The following is a 20,555-nucleotide window of genomic DNA, read 5'->3' as shown; positions in this document are numbered from 1 at the left end:
TTCTTTTTTGCAGCCTTTTTTGTAAAAACGTATTTTAACAAAAAGATTTAAAGTCATCTTTCAAACTTTATAACTATGCTGATGGTAATGCTTATTTTAATAAATAATTATGAATTCTATCTACAAACAAAGGTTAAACATCCATTTATAGCATTTAAACAGGGAAATAGTGATAATTTAAAAAAAGATAAGAGAAAACATTTGTCTTTGAATTTGCTTTATTGTTAGTAAACCGAAGTGAAAACAGCAGAAAAGGTTTAGAGAAAAATCACGTTCACAGTTGGATCATTTTATTGTTTCTTGATGATGTTTCCACACAGACTGGAGTCTTTTGAGGGAATCCCTGAATGTTTGAGAATGCATGACTTTGACAAGGTTTTGCCCCTGAAAGGGATAAAACGGCAGAAGATGAAATTATGAATGAATAATTATGTGAAATGTAGGCTGCTATTTCAAGGTGGTAGAATATTCATGGGATGCACTGTTTCATCCATTCCAATACGTTTCTATTACAATATTTTATATAAAAATTTTTAACATGGATAATTTAGATCAGAAATTCCAAATTCTATCAGCGTTTAGGGCTAAAGGTGAGTGAGAAGGTTAACATTTTTAATTGATGTTTGAAGACATTTCAGTTTTCCTGATAACAATCTGCTTCTGTGGTCAGATGGTACGTTAGTTACTCTGCTTCTAACGACATCATAACACTTTAAATCCAGTTTAATCCAAGGGATTTGGTCGAAGAGTTAAAGCGCTGCCAGATCTGTGAAGAAACAATCAATAGTTCAGATTTGTCTTTAGCTCATTTCCAAGCATTAAGATCACACGAGGAGGTGAAGGAGCTCCTCCATGGTCTAGAAGCAGCAGATGAAGATCTGAGGCTCATGGCATGATCTGGACGTCCACTTTTCCTGTGACCTACAAGAAGAAGACTTAAATGAATAAACCTTCAGCTCAGACATGGGAGTTCAAGTCTGGCTGGGAAATTAAAGCACAGCTTTTTTAGAAGGAATGTGTTCCCGTAGTACGATAGACATGCTGCCCTTTTTGGGGGGTTGGCCTTAAACCCATCCCCCTTCTACTGCTACAACTTAGATGAAAAAAACGATTTTAGAGTCATTTCAGGATTAGACAAAATATTAAAGATCTGAACCTGTACGTTGACGGGCACACTGCGCAGCAAATCCTAGCACCAGCATTTTTGGATAGATGTTTTAAAGCATAACACCATGGATGTAAAATGACCCCACGACCACAGCTGCCTAAAGATAGTGTTACCTCCGTCAGGTTCTGGCAGTCAAGTACAGCCACGATGCTCCTCCAGCCGGGCTTCTGGGGTCTGAAGGCCACCTTCTGGGAGATCTCCATGTTTGGACCGATGACGCTGAAAAACAGAGGTCAAACTGTCCTGATACAGTATACGGCCCACAGTTGGATATGGCCCACAGTTGGACTTTGCCTACAGTTGGATTTAGCCTACAGTTGTATACGCCGTACAGTTGGATTCGGCCTACAGTAAGCACAAAATAAAAGGACCTAAAAGTGATTGCATGTTGGCTTTCAGTGCGGCAGAGGGATGCAGCAATGTTCTTCAATGTTTTCTTGTCATACTGACATCTATCTCGTTATCACAAGAAAAAGCTTATTTTCTTGTGATAACGAGATAATAGATGTTATCTGAAAAACTGCCAGGAGGATGTGATCAGCTCTAAGAAGCTGTGATTATGTGATTACACACAAGCATGAAGGATTTAGCAGAAACTGAGAACCAGATAGAATGAAAGAAAATTGTTATAAGTTTGAATGATATTTCTAACTGAAAGTTTCCTTAAGTCTTTAACTTCTAGCTTTTAACTTTTTTAAGGGATTAAAGGTTTCCCATTCATTCTCAATCAGCATGATTTGACTGTTAACAAAAAAATGCATAAAAGTTAGAAAAACCATGGAAGTGAGAATCTTCTGGAAGATTGGAATGTTTCTACACCTGAAATAGTTTGAGTAGCTCAAACATGCTAAAGGTTTGATTGAAGAAATATCTCTTCATCGTGAGCGGAAAGTGTGAATGCCGGGTTTACCTGTACTTAAACTCCCTGTGGTCCAGGAGCGCCGCGCCCTCCATAACCAGCCTGGCGTTGTACAGAGACATGTTGAGGGGGTTCTTGAAGTACACGGTCACAAACATTTGCTGGTTGACCTGAGGATGGCCGCTCAGCTAAAGCCAGAGAAAACAATCATTTTACAGCTAAATTGAACTTTAATAATCCAAGGAAATGTCTTCTGTCATTTCTCATCTTTTAACTGGCACTGTGGGCTTAGTACCTCACAGCAAGGAGTTTATGATTCAAATCCCAATAAACTAAATTACAGTTGGCATGAAACCTTAAGGATTCTATGCTTTGGTTTGGTTTTTGATCATGTTCTGTTTGTCTCTCAGTCGCACCAGTTTCAGGTTTGTCATGATTCACAGCTGTCTTCATTTGAGTGACTTACCCTCAGTCTGCATGTTTGTAGGTTTTCAATTCTACCTCGTCAGGTCATCTGTTCTGCTCTGTTCTGTCTCACCTTAGTTGCTCCCATGGTTTTGTCATGTTTTAGTTTATTTATTACGTGGTTTATGTTTCTATCACCAAGCCTGCTCTCCTAGATTATGCCATCAGTTCTTGACAGATACTTTCTCTACATTAATGTTAGCATGTTAGGAATAATGAATTAGCATTATGATGAGCAACGGTACTTTAAAAATGTCCTTATAACAGTCTTGACATTAGAAGATTTGCATTATCCAAAGTGAGTCACAGATAACATTTTGACAGCAGTGGTGGATGACTGGGAATTTCAAACAAGACCACTCAGCATTGACAGTAAATAGAGAACTGGACTAAGTAACCCCCCCCCTGACATTCCAAACAGGATGTACCCGCTGCCTCCCAAAAGCCAAAACCCCATTGTCTTATATACAGAAATAAACTATCACTCAACTAATTAATCAGATGCCTCAGTAACAGCAGGTAGGGTCCACTGGCCCCTACCTCAAACGTTTGATTGACAGGTTCTCCTGTGCCCACTTTCAGTTGAAGGGGTGTGGACTTCCAACAAGCTTAGTCATAATTGGCAACAGCGGTTGTCAAAGAAACATGACTCAGACTGACTTGGACCAATAACTGGCATCTGGCTCCAAATGGCTGTGCCTACATCCAAGAAAAACGGCTGAATTTAGCCAATTCTTCTTTGGATGATGTAACACCTGCTCAGTCCATTTCTTATTTACAGTCAATGCCAGTGACAAACAGTTTGACAAAGTTTTTCTTCTACCCCCCCCCCCCCCCCACACACACACACACACTTTTCCCCCTCCCTCCCCTGCAATAAAAATAATATGTATGTATATATATATATATATACTTAAAACACAAAATGTACTAAATAAATAAAAAATAACAAAAAAACAGAGAGGGGTTTAAACAAATTTACACCCTGGCTATCCGAAGATTCATAACCCCTTTTTGTAATAGTTAAACCTGTCCAACACAAAAGACCTTCAGTGCTCATCTGCTTGCTCAGTTGTTGGACAGAACAAGTTAAAAAATAGAAAAAAAGAAAAATATTAAGACATGTTTTGATTTTGGAGCCCACAAGGTGGGTCCCAACACCAAACTATAGGGACTGTAGACTGAGGGGAAATAAGCTGTGGACTGGATGTTAACTTAGGTTAATGTGTTGACTGGTGACTTGGATCAGGCTCCTGTCTAGACATGCATTGAGGTTAGATGCTCATTGTGTCAAAGGAAAGACTAAGATTGGTTTTACCTGCACAATGAGAGGAGGGGGCTTCAGAAAGATCACTTTGACATCAGACACGTTCTCGTCTTCAGTTTTTCCGGTGACGATAAAGTGCAAAGACATTTTAGAGCCCAGATGAGGCATGTACTCCTGAGGCAAGATTTCAAACACAGCCGAGTTGCCTAGAGCCAAACACATTCATGTTAACTGCGTTAAAGTCTCTTTCAAAATCCACCATTGGAATTGTTTTGTTAGCTTACTCTGAAAAGCTGCTGTGTAAATGTTGAAATCCTCCACTTTGAATTCATCCAGCACGACTCCAGTGTAGAAAACAGCAGACACTTCCAGGTGAGCTTTGATCGTTTTGTCCACCTGGTTCTGATTTTTGAAGGTCACTGTCAGCTTCACAGTATCACCCAGATTGCACTGAGAGGACGAAGGCAGGGACAGACTTTTACTCTGAAACCTCTGTTAGCCCCAATGTGACACATTTTTTAAAATAAACAACTGAAATAAACTTTGTTGTTAAATCTTCAACAGGACATTAGTATTGCTAACATCTCTTGCAGAGACATGGCAGAAATTGAGTATGTTCAGAGAAACACTAGTGAGCCTTTCTTTTAACTCCTAAATTAAGAAACAGAGTTTGCCTGTCGTGTGTGTTTGTGTGCACATTCCCATTTTTTCTATTTCCTGTGACAGCTTGTTACATCAAGGCAACCAAGCTACAGGTCGTGCCATCATGCTCTTCTTCAAGCTGCCCCAGACCTGCTGGTTGCTCCTATCTGATCACTTACAACTTCCATGTGTGTTTAGTCAACCAAAACCTGAATGTAACTATTTCAACCAGTAAATAGGGAGTAAAGCGGGAAAATACCAGCTGGGTAGAAGATGCTGAGGACCACTTTTAGTTCTTCAGAAAAAGCATGCGAGAACACCTCTTACCGGGTCAACAGTGATTGTGGCTGACAGCTTTGTTTCCGGCATTTCAGAGTTGTCCCTCTCCAGGCCAAATTGCTCCGCCTGACTCATGGTATTGCTATTCTCACGACTTCCTGCAATTAGCCACACAAACAGGTTTTATGTACCAACCTTCCAGAGAAGCCTTTTTTCTCCACTAACTCCATCTGGTTTACCTTCGGGGTACTTGTAATTCTGTGTGATATCCTCACTCCCATTAGTGCCCACAGCTTTAGTAAGGATTAACGATCCAACCGACGTTGTGTCTGTGTTAAAGACGTTCATGTTGCCATAGCGATCCATCTTTATATACACAATGTCACTGTTCACCTAAAAAAAAACCAAGTAAAAGAAAAATACGGTTCTGCTTCTTTAATTTCAAATTTATGAACATTCTGACATTTGGTATTTAGGAAAAATGTGATTTTTTTAAGAAAAATTGCTTATTCAAATTGAGACAGGATGTTTGGATTTATTACCTCAGCAAATGCAAACCTGCAGTCAAACTGGTGGTTCAAATCACCATCCTTGAGTGCGATGACAGGAGCAGGACCACATCGAAAATATCCTTTGCAGAAAGAATTGTTAGACAATTACTACAATTATTCACCTGTACCATACAACTATCATCCACCTGTACCATACTACAATCATCCACCTGTACCATGGTACAATCATTCACCTGTACCATACTACAATCATTCACCTGTACCATACAACAATCATCCACCTGTACCATAGTACAATCCTTCACCTGTACCATGCTGCAATCATTCACCTGTACCATACTAAAATTATTCACCTGTACCAATCATCCACCTGTACCATAGTACAATCATTCACCTGTACCATACTACAATCATTCACCTGTACCATACAACAATCATCCACCTGTACCATGGTACAATCATTCACCTGTACCATACTACAATCATTCACCTGTACCATACAACAATCATCCACCTGTACCATAGTACAATCCTTCACCTGTACCATGCTGCAATCATTCACCTGTACCATACAACAATCATCCACCTGTACCATACTAAAATTATTCACCTGTACCATACAACAATCATCCACCTGTACCATAGTACAATCATTCACCTGTACCATACAACAATCATCCACCTGTACCATAGTACAATCATTCACCTGTACCATATTACAATCATTCACCTGTACCATACAACAATCATCCACCTGTACCATAGTACAATCATTCACCTGTACCATACAACAATCATCCACCTGTACCATAGTACAATCATTCACCTGTACCATACTACAATCATTTACCTGTACCATACAAAAATCATCCACCTGTGCCATAGTACAATCATTCACCTGTACCATACAACTATCATTTACCTGTACCATACAACAATCATCCACCTGTGCCATAGTACAATCATTCACCTGTACCATACAACTATCATCCACCTGTACCATAGTACAATCATTCACCTGTACCATACAACAATCATCCACCTGTACCATAGTACAATCATTCACCTGTACCATACTACAATCATTCACCTGTACCATACAACAATCATCCACCTGTACCATAGTACAATCATTCACCTGTACCATACAACAATCATCCACCTGTACCATAGTACAATCATTCACCTGTACCATATTACAATCATTCACCTGTACCATACAACAATCATCCACCTGTACCATAGTACAATCATTCACCTGTACCATACAACTATCATTTACCTGTACCATACAACAATCATCCACCTGTGCCATAGTACAATCATTCACCTGTACCATACAACTATCGTCCACCTGTACCATAGTACAATCATTCACCTGTACCATACAACAATCATCCACCTGTACCATAGTACAATCATTCACCTGTACCATACTGCAATCCTTCACTTATACCATACTACAATCATTCACCTGGACATACAACTACCATCTGCTGACTAGTTATTCTCCACTGTTGGTTCAATCGGATTTCTGTTCCTTGTACCTGGGTTTTTTCCCCCCACAGGCTAAGACAGGGTACATGCATTAAAACACTCTAGAGAACACTTGGAACCCCTGTTTGCTGTTGTGAAAGTGGCATTGACAGCAAACCAGATCTCTACCGTCGCTGGTCTCCTGTGGTGTGGCGTCCACCACCTGCCATCCGGCGTACTTTGGTGGAAGATCAGAGCGCTTCATGAAGGCTTCACACCAGCAGTGGTAGTTCCTGCAGAGAGGCAAGTCAGTACACACCTTCTACCCAACACTTCGTTTTTTCAAATGACATACACTGTACATGTCAAAATGATGTCATAATGATCTGCAATGATCTGATGTTTCTGTCTGTTAGTGCCATGTGTGTGAAATACAAACTTAAGTAAACATGACACTTTTATTCCTGAGAGTCTTTTCAACTGACCAGATGGAGTCCCTGGTGTTGCGTCTGTCCGGTGTGCCGTCTGGCTTAAAGATGAGCTCAGTCTTCAGGTTCCCTGTGTTGTCGTGGGCTGAGTTGAAATTGGTGATGACCCTGCATGGAATGCCCAGGCTTCTCATGACTGCAGGAGCAGGGACAGATGCAAGCACACACTTTGACTGCAGTTTCATGGTTTTTCCAAAGTGATCAGGCTCATTTTTATAATAATGCTCATTTTCACTGCTTCCTGTGTTTTGTTCTATGTGCGGTCTGAAATGTAATGAACACATTTCATGACATTTGTCAGACAGTGCTGGTTAGGTGGGAGTTTGCTTTAAGTGACAACTGATCATGACGAATAAAAGATTTTCAAGAAAGAAAACACCTCCCATCCTGGCTGCAACTCCTCATAACTTTATATCTGCATGCTAGATTTTTTCTTCTTGAAAACAGAGTAGTTTAATCTGTTTCTTCTCTTTCTGTCATGTGTTTGATCCCACAGTGTGTGTTCTCACATGAGCACAGGACTCCAGCATACACCCAACACTGGGCAAAGCAGACTGGGGTTCCCTGGCCAAAGTAATCCTGAAGGATTTTGGTGCTGCCAGTCCAAGCAGTTGGAGGCGTTCCCATGGAAAAGTCCTCACTCCAGTTCCCAACCAACACACCGTTGTCATCCTGGGAGTTCATCTGTGGGAGAAGAAAGCTCCATGTTTGTTTGCTTGACATTTATTTTTAATGATGTCTTCAAACTTCAGACCTCTCACAGTGAATCCTTTCCCTAGTCGCCCAAATTCAGACTCATTGTTGTGAATTACACTGAAAATTTCCAACTCATGATTTGTAGGTCATTTATGTTGAACATTATTAAAACCCAGGATAAATTGACCTCAGCAGAATTATCAGGGCTGAGCTGAATTGTGAAAATATTCGGTTAATGCCAACCTCAAAAACTACTTATGATTCATCTTTCCTGCATAATTTGTGTTCACTTTGAGTCAACCCCAGCGTATTCTTAACACGCTGCAGTTGTCAAACACCTGGGTATTTGACTCCGCCCCTGGGGGAGTGGTGAGCTACAATTTTAGCTTTGCATGGGGACCATTTGGTAGTTCAGCCCCCCCAATTCAGCCTCTTAATGCTGTCAGCAGGGGATCCCATTTTAAGAGTTTTTGGTATGACCCAACTATGGATCTGAATCCACCACAGGTGTGTCTAAACTTTTTTTTTACAATTCTCAAATGAATTATTTGTCTTAGATAACCACCATTAAATATGGAGGAGTTCTGTATCATTTGCAGTAGTTGTCAGGATTTCCTGCCTGGATTCACTCAGGTCATTGTTTAACCCTTTGTCCTCTCACCATGGCAGATGCTTTTCTGGAAACTTGGATGATGTCCCCTCGGTCGTGGATAGGCATCTGACAAGAGTCCATGATGTAAATGCAGGCGTCTAAAACACCCTTGTCAAACTACAGAGAGACAGAATATAAAGCATGAGCAAAAGCCCGTTTCACACAACTGTTGTTGTTTGTTTTTTAAGTATTTTTGAGTCACCTGTCCGTAAACCCAGTAGCGCTCACTAACGGACCCCACCGCGCCCTGGTAGATGTGACCGCTTGAGTTGAGGACGTACTCCCAGCGCCCGGCATCATCAGGATAGTATGCATCGTCATCTGCAAACAATTGAAACCAGTTTTTACCACTTTCCTTCATCCTCCCTTAGTTCACAGAATAAATAGTTAAATTTGTATCTGATGTGTTCTCCAACAAACCACAAAGTTTTAAACAAGATTCATGTTTTACTTCGAAGCCCATCGAGACGACTGTTGTTGTGATTTTGGGCTATACAAATAAAATTGAATTGAATTGAATTGAATTCTGCTTTCGTATTTATGACTGCTTCATCTTATTGCACAGAAGATATTATGTTTTTACTTTTAAGCAGCTATAAAACATCACGGTGAGCCTGAATGTTTGAGGTCCATCCCTTTAGGGAGCACTGAGCTACAGTACATGCCTCACTGGAGAACCATGTGATTATTTAATCTCCCAATTCAACCCACAATGCCATGTGTCAAACAGGGAGGCATGGTGGACTGCAGTATGTTTTTCAACCACTGAGGCAGAGGCACACCTGGACTCCAGGCGTTGAACAACAGGTAGAAGTTGGTGCTGGGATCCTTCTGGGTCCGCTGCATGCCGGTGCCAGTGGCGATGGCCACATAGGTGCGATACAAACCCACGATAGATTGGGTGTCCGGTGTGATTCCAACTGTCGTAACAGCGCCCTGCACCCCCAGGATCTGGCCCTTCCAGGTGCCGCCCTCCCGGTTACCCAAAGTCACGATCTGCAGGGATCTCTTCTGGGGGGTTGGGTCAGAACCTGGAATGAGAACAGAGAAGACATCAGTTCAGAAACAACGGTGCATTTCCTGCTTTGCATCCTGTCCTAAAATGGCATCAGCTGGGACCTGCATAAAACCGTCTAACAGGTTTCTCTGGGAGTCTCTGTGGATGAAAACTGGATGACTGAAGGTAGCATGGGAACGTACCGATCAGGAACTCGATCTGCACATCATCTTCTGGTGCCAGTGGGCGGTTGAAGGTGATGTTTATGGCGAACTCTTGGCCGCGGCGGACCACCAGCAGTGGTGTGTTGATGTAGTCTACGGTGTTGTGGCTCCCAGCATTCTGGTCCTTCTGCATATCAATGGTCATCACCTGCAGAGCGCTTCCATCTGGATGGAAAAGGAAAATTCAGACATTCTCCTTCTCCATGAAAACTGCAAAACCTTCAAATGTGTACAGACAGAGAATTTGTTCAGAAAGTCCTTTTTCAGAAATCTGTATTACGCTGCAAGGACTAATGTTGAGACAGTCTTGAGGCTTTTACTATCTTCTATTATATACAAATCAAGTTTTATGATGTTCAAGCCGCTGCAGTTCAGTCATGTCTGTAGTACCATGAGACGGAAATGCTACAGAATCAACAGGTGAACATGAGATGGACGACAGGGACCAGCAGAGGAAAGCAGCTCCTCACAGTTCCTGGAGGTTCACGACAGAGAGCAGGTTACATTTTAAGGTATTTTTTTCCTCACTGAACCGTGAGGTTCTGCTATGAGGAGACCATGGGGGATTAGGGGGCGGGGCCACAACTTTAAAAAAACTTTAGTCATTTTCTTCAGACTTCTCCAGGAGACAGAAATGCCCCCTCCCCCCGTCTAAAGGGGTCTCACCGTCGCCTGCAGGCGCTCTGGGGAAGAAACCCACATCCCTTTCAAATGGCTCAAACTCTCTGTAATCTGCCTCATCCTCCAGGTGAAGGTTGGAGGTCGGCACCTGGAAACAGGAAATGACACAGACAGTGAGGGCTAGAGACGAGGCCTCAGGACGGTGTTGCCGCGGGGACCCGTACCGGCCGTTGGAAGCGGCCTTTCATGCTCAGCTGGGCCTTCCTCATGGTGACAGAAGCTTAAGGTTTGGCTGCACGAACAGGAGCTAAAAAAACACACACATGAACAGGATGGAGCTCAGTGAGACGGTGAAGAAAGGTGTGTTGGGAAGGTTGCCTCTAAACCAAAAACCAAACACTGATTAGGAAGTTTCCGTTTCTTACAAATCCAAATTTTCGTTAGTAAATCATTCACTTTGAGCCCTGTAACCCTTGTACTATTTTAGATGACCCCACCCTTACATTGACGTGTTCTCCCTACCATGACAAAGGTGGATAAAGGTGGAAAGATTTCATGTAATCCATGGACACCAGTGAAGATCACAAATCATTGAAGAAAAAAGGTTCAGAGCACTGTCTAGTGGGTCTAGATGACCCAACTCCCAAAGTTAAAGTGCCTAGGATAGCACAAGGGTTGACATAAAATAAAACCTCAGCAAATTCTGAAAAAAATGATTCAAAATCAAACAAAAGGTGAGAAAATATCTTTTTGACTTTACTTTTGTGTGATACACAAAATGTCAAATGTTTGTTTTTTTAGAACAGTTATTTAATGCTTCATGACTTTAGGGACATGCCAATAACATTTTTTAAATATATTAAAAATATTTCAGGATTATTCCTAAATTTAAAAAATGTAAATAATAAACGTGTTTATTAAGTTTAATTTAAAGTTTTAGTAAACATAATTTTTTATCCCTAAAATCCACTGGATCCTAAAATTCCATTTAAACAGAGTTTCCTTTAATGTTCAGCATAACTAAATCAAATCCCATTTTTAAGCATTTCTGTCTTTTGCCGTCATCTGTGATCTTCAACAGGCGCAGCAGTGACTGCAGCTTGCATTTATGTTTAAAGTGAAGAAACTCACCGCAGTGATGAAGAGGAGAGGAGAGGTCTGCTGGGCTTCTGATCCGATCAGATGAAGCCCAGACGTTCTGCAGCTGCTCTTTTATTCTCTGCAGCTTCCTCTTTTCACGCAAATGCTCAGGTTTCAACACTTCACACGTTTTCACACCAACTTCCTTCATTTCCACAAACCAGATATTCAAAGAAAACACATTTGAACACTAAAGATTTTACACTATGTTTAAACTCTTTTCTGTGTGAAAATCAACAACTTCAAGCAGCCATAAAAACATAAATGTAATGATTTTGATCTCAGCTTAATTTCAATAGTCTCATATTATGTATGGGATGTCAATGACCTGCGGCAGGACGTGGGATAAGGTGACCCTGACCCGTTAAATGGTGCACCCATCTGCTGCCTATAACACCTACAGTAGCTACCATCAGCTGTTTGTAGCTGTAATTTAGTAACATCATGACCTGCAGAAAAAAGGAAAAAAAAAGATGTTTCATCTTCAGGGAATTTGTTCATAAAATTATCAAAAGATTTCTCTGTTTTTACATCAGAACTTGTCTGATTAAAAAACACATTTGCTGCTCAGATTTGAGAGCGACATTTACATCAGGAGCCCGGACAAAGATGGAGGACGCTCTGACCGACACATGACCAAGGAACCAAAAAGAGAAATTGATTAACTAAAATAAATTACATTATTAACCGATTTTTCAAATGAGCAATCCACTAATTTACCAACAAGTAACAGGGAAAAATATAAATAAACACTCAAATAATCTGAAAAAGAAGAGGACTGAGGGTTTGTTCTTGGTTAAAACTGGATCTTGGTTCTGGAGAAGACAGTTGGGTCAATGATTGAATTTTCGATTTAGGAAGAACAGTTTTGTTCTGTTCTGGCCCGTAGCGCCCCAAACACCCTTCATTTCATCTGATCTCAGAAGCTAAGCAGGGTTGGGAGTTTTTAGACCGTTGCTGTGACATTGCTTGGAACTATCAGGCGCTCCAAGTTAGTGCAACCACATGTGGACTCTCCAGGGTTTTCGTGTTCTGGGGCCTCATTTATAAACGTTGCGTACGCACAAAAGAAGGCGTACGCCACTCTCTACGCAATAATTGAGATTTATAAAAAGCAAACTTGACGGGAAAATGTGCAGTCCTTCACGCAGGCGTGCGCACATAAACGGGTGAAATGAGAAACGGCGACACCGTCGGCAGAAGGAAGAAACACGTGAAAGTGAAAATGACAATCCTGCCTCTCATAAATAACATGAAGACTTCACAAAGAAAGTCTTACAATTAACAGCCTACACGAACACCCGTTTGATCGATCAGCAGTGAAACAAACAAAATAAATCAAACGAAAATTACAACAGAAATTCAAATGAACACTTATTTGCAAAAAGAAAAGTGAAAAATGTTCTGCAATAGTGGCATGTTGTGCAATTCATCCTCATAAATAATATAGTTAACAGAACGAAATAATGTACAAACTGATATTCCCGTCAATGTGTCCGTCTGGCGGAGCAGATATAGGTGCAATTAGACAGACAGACGTATTAATTGTCCACTGGGGAAAGTTGTTTTCATATTAAAACATTTCTTCATAAGCTATGGAATTATGGTATTCATGCATTTGCCTTTAGTTTGTTTTATTCTTGATAAAACCATGTTTGGCGTATGTCTCAACCATTCAGAAAGCAACAAGAAATTACATTTGCGCTGATCAAATTCCCATTTCCACGTCGATTATTACCGACATCTGTAGCTTGGCAGATGTAATTCAATGGAGGGAAATAAAATGCTCCATCACAATGCGTAATGACGCACAATGGCTGATCTTGCACTCTTAGAAGATGTGGCAAATGGAAGAATTCGGAGTGAACGCATCTTTAGACAGCAAGAAGGACGAGTGACTTATGAGCCGGTTCCGACTTCCTCGAGCCGTCCTGTTGGACCTCTGCGGGCTTTTGGGGGTGTGTCACCCGGTGCATCTGGCGCGTCGGTGCTCCCCCTGCGCCTCAGACACCACTCCACTTAAAAAGGATTCCCCAATTATTGCCACCAGTCTCTCATCAAGAAGGGGTCAGCTCTGGTGCCCCCCCCACCCGTGGCAGACACACTCTGGCGATGCAGCGCCAGACGTTTGTTTGCCTCGACTTTGATGTCCGACCATTTCTTTTTTATTTCGGCCACGGTCCGAGTTTGTGAGGCTACAGCATTACGACGTCTGCCACCGTTTGCCACTCACGTGCCTTTTCGGCATTAGTAATGCCCACACTGTCCCTCCAAACAACACTTTTCTCCTCTTTTCCACCTCGCCAACGATAACTTCTACTTCACATTGAGTGAAGTTACGTTTTTTTGATTTCCTCTCGGTGTTTGCCATGGTTTCGCAATCAATGAATATTAACTTGTGGGCGTTTCACGGACTATTTATGGACAAATATGGGCGTGTCATGAAGCCGCAAAAGCTGAGCTGCATTTAGAATCGGTTGTGATTTATTAAGGGAAAGATGCGTAGGATGTGCGTGCGCACGGTTTTATAAATCCGAATATTTCTGTGCGTACGCACGTCCTATGTTTCATCCGTACGCCACTTCTGACACAAATCCTACGCAAAGTTCTATAAATGAGGCCCCTGGTCCCAAGTCTGGGTTAATAGAAGGCTGTGGGGCCTCTGTAATCACATGTGTAAACTACCGGTAAGTGATCCCTATTTCCCCAAGGGATGTTGGTGGGTTAGCACCTTCAGTTTACCTGTGCTTTCTGGACACGTGCCTTGGTGGATATCTTGTGGTGAATGCGCTGGGAGTGTTGGTACATGGCTTCAAACGGGGAGCCGTGTAACCGAGGTCTCAGATGTCGATTACAAATCAACTCTGCCGATGGCAGAGCATGTTCAGACTAAAAAATGGGGCCTAAAACTGATCCCTGTGGAATTCCACATTTTTATTTCCAGAAATCCCTAAACAGTATGGACCCCAACTTACCAGAAACCTCATGTTTGAGAAACAGGACGTCAAACTTCAAAGTCAAAGAGGGAAACCAAGTGATCTGATTTCTTTTGGAGGCTATGATGATTAAGGCCATCGCATTCTGAGACCCAGGAGATGCAGAACAGCATTGAACAAAGACCAGTTTTCTGGTTCTTTATTCAGTTAGACAGAGAAAAACATTTTACTAATCAGTCATTGGAAGGCAGCTTTCTTCTATGAGGTAAATGTGTTAACATGTTATTTGGTTAAACTATTATTGCCATGTATAGTTTATCTACATAGATGGCCCTGATGGAGGTTTAATCTTTATGAAGATCAAAATGTTGATTTTTGGTTTCTGGAATGTCAGAGCAAAAACCGTCACAGAAGGTTAAAGCCTTTGTTTGTGGAAAAGCTGCAGATTATTCTTTTGAGATAAATAAAAAAGGTCAACTGAGATTTTTAGACACAGAAACCAGCAACAAGCTAGAGAGTAGTTTTCCTCTGAGCAGGTCACGCTGACATGCTGCTGCCAAGTCATCCACTTCTACAACAACAACAGGAAACTCAGGAAGATTTTAACCTCAGCATGCATTTCACTCTCCCTTTCTTTACTGACACATCTAAGATTTAAATGTAAAAACCTTTTTAAAAATGTAGCCTTAAGTAGCAAAGAGGTTTATCTAAATAGACACCTCGTGTATCTGAAGACTAAAAATTAGAATCTTTCAACTAAGCTGCTGGATGGAAACAAGCAAAATCAAATATTTCATATTTGATTCTAAAGCAATGCCTTTCACAAATTTAGTAAAAAATCTGTTTACGTTTGATTTTATTGATTCAATTATAGATTTAAACAGAACTTTTGTGTCTTTAGAGGCCGATGATGCCTTTCCACAGAAAAAAATCCGGAAACTGTGTGAGAAGATGAGCTGCAGCCCAGTTCGTACTGAACTTTTAAAGCTAACTCCACAGCTCATTGCTGCTGTTAGGGTTATGTAATTATCATTTGCTTACACGCTATTATCACCATGATATGATTGTCTAAGTTCTATCTTTCAGTAAGAAAACAATGACCTGAAAAGTTCTGATTATACAAGAATATGATGTTTCTGTACTGCTTGATTGAATGACCTACTTTTATGTTATCAAACCCTGCCACCAATAAAACCAGACTGGATACACTGAGAAGGCAGAACTCCTCTGTGACAGTTCGTGCTGTCACAGACCGATTCTCCTTCTGCAGAAGTCTAGCAAAAGTTTTCATCTGCTGTGTGGTTCTTCTCTTTATTAAGGAAAAAGTCAGAACCCTGACAGCTGCAAACATGCATGAAAACATCCAGTAGATGAAACATGCTCATTTTAGCTTAGCATTTTTGGTTAAATAGCTTTAATCCAAGTAGAATTAACCTTTTGACAATCCTAAAAAGAATTTACAAATACCAGCATGAGGTATTTGGACAGAAAAATGTAGGAGCTTTAATCTGGAATGTTGTTTTTCATTTAGCTTAAGTAGTTTTGGTTTAATTTTAGGATAAGTATAAATAAAGTTACAAATGCAAGGTTTTTCTCCTGCAAAAAAAGTTTTGGGTTATTTTTTTGTTTCAGGGTTGATAGATGAATTATTGCAAAAAAGGAATTACATTGTGTGATTTTGTCAGTTCTCCCTCTTGGAAACCATAGAGGGGTCTGACCTTTTTTAATTTAGGTGCATTTCCACTGTGAGAGAGATATTCTAGAGAAAATCTGGAACTCACATTGTAAGAGTTTTTAAAACATTTAAGTGTATGTTACTGCTGCAAATAAGTTTTTGAACACCTGAGAAAATCAGCATTAATATTTGGCACAGTAGTCTTTGTTTGCGATTCCACTGGTCAAATGTTTCCTGTAGTTTTCCTCCAGGTTTGCAGACACTGCAGGAGGGATTTTGGCCCACTCCTCCTCACAGATCTTCTCTAGATCAGTCAGGTTTCTGGGCTGTCGCTGAGAAACATGGAGTTTGAGCTCCCTCCTAAGATTTTCTAGCGGGTTCATGGAGACTGACCAGACCACTCCAGAACCTTGATCTGGTTCTTACGGAGCCACTCCTTCGTTATCCTGTGTGCTGTGTGCTTTGAAACATTGTCATGTTTGAAGACCCAGCCATGACCCATCTTCAATGGAAATCCCAAAATCTCACAATGCATGGCCACGGTCATCCTCTCCTTAGTACAGTGCAGCCGTCCTGTCCCATGTGCAGAAAAACACCGCCGTAGCATGGTGCTACCACCCCCATGCCTCACAGTAGGGATGGTGTTCTTGGGATGGTACTCATCATTCTTCTTCCTCCAAACAAGGCGAGAGAATTAAGACCGAAAAGTTCTATTTTGGTCTCGTCTGACCACATGACTTTCTCCCATGACTCCTCTGGATCATCCAAATGGTCTTCAGCAGCAGCGGGAAAGACCCACGCCAGTAAAAACTGTTTTTGCTGTTTTTAACATATTTTGTGGCATTTTTCTGATGATGGTGGACATTTGTAAAGAAAACTAAAATTAAAATTTCTGGACTGAGAGGTCTGAGGTCTTTCCAGGGATCTGTTGTAGCCACTCCTCCAGCTTGGGGGTTACTGCCCCGAGTGCTCCAATTACCACAGGCACCACTGTCACCTTCACTTTCCAGGCTTTCTCCAGGTCTTCTCTGAGTCCCTGGAAAAAGTGTGGTCACCCCTGGACCCTCTGCTGCTCTGTGGAAACTATGTCCTAGAAAACGGCACAGGTTTTTTATATTTGGGCTAAAACAGCATAATTACAATTAAAAGACCACTGGGAACACTTTCAAAATAGATCAATAGATGATTGGAGTGGGACTTAGATCATCTCTGCAACCAAACTTGGTCCAGACATGAAAAACAGCAGCATTATCTTTTTGCTACATGTGCATCACAACGAGTTTTAGGTTTTATAGAACGCAGCAGGGTCTATGTAGCTTTTTGAAATGCAGCACCTTTTGAGTAGTTAAGCTGTTGCATCAAAGCATAAAGTGATTATAAAAAAGCCAAATATTTGGTTCTACATAGGAAACCGAACCTGCAGCTTCTGATCCAGGAGAATAATTTTGCTGCTCAGATCCTGCTTAGTCAGCAGTTTGGTTTGAGTCCCTTTTGCCGTCTTGTTTAGGTTAACTCAACGATATTACTGTTAAGGGTTTGAATGATTAAAGGGTTTTTGATGTTCACTCTGCCGATGGAACTTTGATAAATAAAAAATAAAAGTTGAAATGACAGACGATCATCTGGACCAAATCATTTCAAGTTTGATCAAAACAGCAAATCTCAAACTACCTACAAACATAGTTAGTTGAAGGATTTCTGTTCAAGCGACTGGATCTGCTTCCTTCTTGATGTTCAGCTGTTGGCATTTCCCTTCAGGAGGCGCCACAGTGAATCAGCTTTCACTGATCCACAGGCTGCTTTGACAGAGGTTTTTACTGCGGATGCCCTTCCTGACACATCCCTGTGTTTTATCTGGGCTGGGGACCGGCACAGGGAGACCCAGACTCGGACTCCCTTGTGGCTACATACGTAGTTGGGCAGTAGCATAAAGGACCCACACAACTTTTGCCCAAATATCTGAATGGGATTTGGATCTGGTCACAGAAATTTGGGCTGAATGTTGAGAATGAAGGAAAATGCCACAGTGGAATTTTATTGTAGTGAATGTTGACAAGCCGCAAAGAAAATCCTCATGACAGATTGAGTAAGGAAGACGGTCCCAAAACATCAAGCAGGGTTATTTCAGGTCTGACCTCATGATTTGCTGATGTTTCAATGACATACGATGTTGAGGAACTCGGATGTTACAGTCGTTGCCCAGTGTCAGAAGGTTTGGCTTCAGACGCTGATCCTGGATCTTCCAACTTGAAAAATAGCAACAAAAAAAAACAAGAACAGCAGAATATAAAAAAGGAAGAGAACTGTGTCAGGCTGTTGGTTTAAAGCGGGTCAGAGAGACCCTGAAGGGAGCAGGAAAGAGCTGAGAGGAAGTGAGAGCAAGAGGTCACAGCGCTCCTCCAACAGCATGAAGCTGAAGGTCATCTGTCAGTACGCGTCTGTCAAACCTGAACTGTTTTTTTTGTAAATTGACATTTATTTATTCATAGCAGAAAGACTAGATTACCAAGGTCAAAATGTCCAGAACCTTTATGCTGATGCAGAGGTGGACCTGCTGCCGGGTTTGGATCGCCTGCTGACCTGTGTGCGGCGCTGTGAATGGACACAGAGGTTGTAGTAAACTGCTTCTGGGGGCAGTGGTGGGCTTTTGGCCTGGGGATGGGAGGGGGGCGGGGCTTCAGGTATCAGTGTGTGTGTGTGTTGGTATACATATGCGTAAGTTAGCGTGTATATCTAGTGTGCAGTGTGTGAAATCTGTATGAACAAGTGTGCTTGAGTGTGTAGTTGTTTGTGTTTGTGTAGTGTTTGAGTAAACAGTTGTCATGAAGCCCCTATAAAAGAAGCCTCCAGCATCTTTTTTCTGTTTCCTCTCAGTTTTGCTGATCTAAACTCTATAACCCAGTTTTTTTTAAGATTCCTCCACATCTGCATCTATCTTGTCCAAAACCTAAAAAACAATTTAGCTAACAATAAAATTTAAATAAGATTAATATGTAAAACATAATTTGAATCATTCATAAACTTTAACAAACGTTTTTGAAAAAGTGTGTTAATATACATGCATACCTGGTTTGGTTAGAAGTGTAGAATCAAGTTAAACCCGTTCTTTCTTGTAACCTAAACATGTTTCTTTATTTATGTTACTTTATTTAATTTCTTTTGTAGAAATGCAGGTGAAAACATAGAAGCAGCAGAACTCCACTGTGTTTTTCTCTGCAGAATGCATGAAGCTGAATGTAGAAAACATACAACTCCATCATTCATTAAGTCTGACTCACTGAAATGAACAGATTTCATATTTCAAGTTCAAAACAGAGGACTAACTGTTTGTCTTCACTTCTAAAGATGAAAATCGTTGAAGGAGATTTTACCGTAAACATCTGAAGCAAATGTGTTTCAAATGTAAAACTTTGAAATGCTCAAAAGGTTGTTTTTAAAGGTTTTACTAATATTTTTCAAACCCAGACTAGCTTGTCTGGACTGGTGCAACCCCACTCTCCTTTAAACATCCTCAAACATCTTTTGCTGTCGTTCCAATAAACTATATGCAGACAAATGTTCGGAGGATGGTGGTTTATGTATGAGCCTCTGTAGTGGTCCATATATTTTCCGTCCTAAAGCTAACTCTGCAGGGATCTTCCCAGTGGTCTCTTGTTGGGCAGTATAAACAGCATTACAGAATTCAGAGGAGTCGGTGCCTCACCAGCCATCAACCTCACCGCACGTCACTGGGCGAGGGCAGGTAGCGCCTGTTTACAACTCGGCTTTAATTTACATTTCTTTTGTCTTCTTTCTCGTTTTTTGGTTTGTTTTCTTTTTCCAAACCATTAGCAGTTTGTCGCTGAAAATAAATAAACTCGTTGGTAAAAAAAAACAAAAACAAACTTCATCTTTGTAAAACATCACTCAGTGATCAGGAACAGTCTCATTAGAGCGCGAGGTCCACGCGCGCGCGAGGATCAATTCCCACGCTGACAGAGCCGCTGCAGTTTGGGGCAGTCACCAGCAGAGGGCAGTGGTAACATGCCCCGCGAGTGACCTGAGTCACACACGGGGCAGGAGGTGAGCACGCGCACGCCGGCCCCAGCCTTAGCCTCTGACTGGACAGATGGAATTTGACAGTCAAAGAGAGAGTCGGACAGGAGGCTCACGGGCACGCGCACACACGGAGCTTCCTCAGGTGAAATGAAGTCCTCAAATTCCCGCGTGGACGTTTGCGGAAGAAAGCACCACCGCGGTCAAAGTGAAGACTTTCACTCTGGGGAGTCAATAGAAACTGTTCTGGGATTTGCGAGCATGTGCACGTGCGTGTGCGCGCTCTGCTGCAGCGCTGCATCATCAGGGAAAAGCTGCGTGAAAAATGCAGCAGATTCTTTGTTCCACGTTCAGCTGACGTCAGCGTGAGAGTGCGCACGAGCTCCTCTCTGATCCCAAAAACACGCAGGCACGCGGGCTGCA

At 41.6% G+C, this 20,555-nt stretch overlaps 1 protein-coding gene across 1 annotated transcript; it reads right to left on the bottom strand.

Annotated features, from left to right (window-relative positions):
* Positions 1-200: 200 nt before the first annotated feature.
* Positions 201-11,538, bottom strand: f13a1 (coagulation factor XIII A chain). The gene is made up of 18 exons (XM_023950363.1): positions 11,478-11,538; positions 10,571-10,653; positions 10,392-10,494; positions 9,705-9,890; positions 9,287-9,535; positions 8,707-8,825; positions 8,514-8,621; positions 7,666-7,840; positions 7,154-7,292; positions 6,858-6,961; positions 5,223-5,311; positions 4,920-5,073; positions 4,729-4,838; positions 4,044-4,209; positions 3,811-3,965; positions 2,079-2,215; positions 1,282-1,387; positions 201-921 (listed from the first exon to the last, which is right to left on the bottom strand). The coding sequence occupies exons 2-18, from the start codon at positions 10,613-10,615 to the stop codon at positions 886-888; spliced, it is 2,181 nt and encodes a 726-aa protein (XP_023806131.1). The 5' UTR covers positions 10,616-10,653; positions 11,478-11,538; the 3' UTR covers positions 201-885.
* Positions 11,539-20,555: the final 9,017 nt, after the last annotated feature.

The sequence above is a fragment of the Oryzias latipes genome, chromosome 20 (genome assembly GCF_002234675.1).
Source record: "Oryzias latipes chromosome 20, ASM223467v1".
NCBI lineage: Eukaryota > Metazoa > Chordata > Actinopteri > Beloniformes > Adrianichthyidae > Oryzias > Oryzias latipes.
The sequence above is the reverse complement of the archived record's forward strand: the minus strand, read 5'-3'. Positions and strand labels throughout refer to the sequence as shown.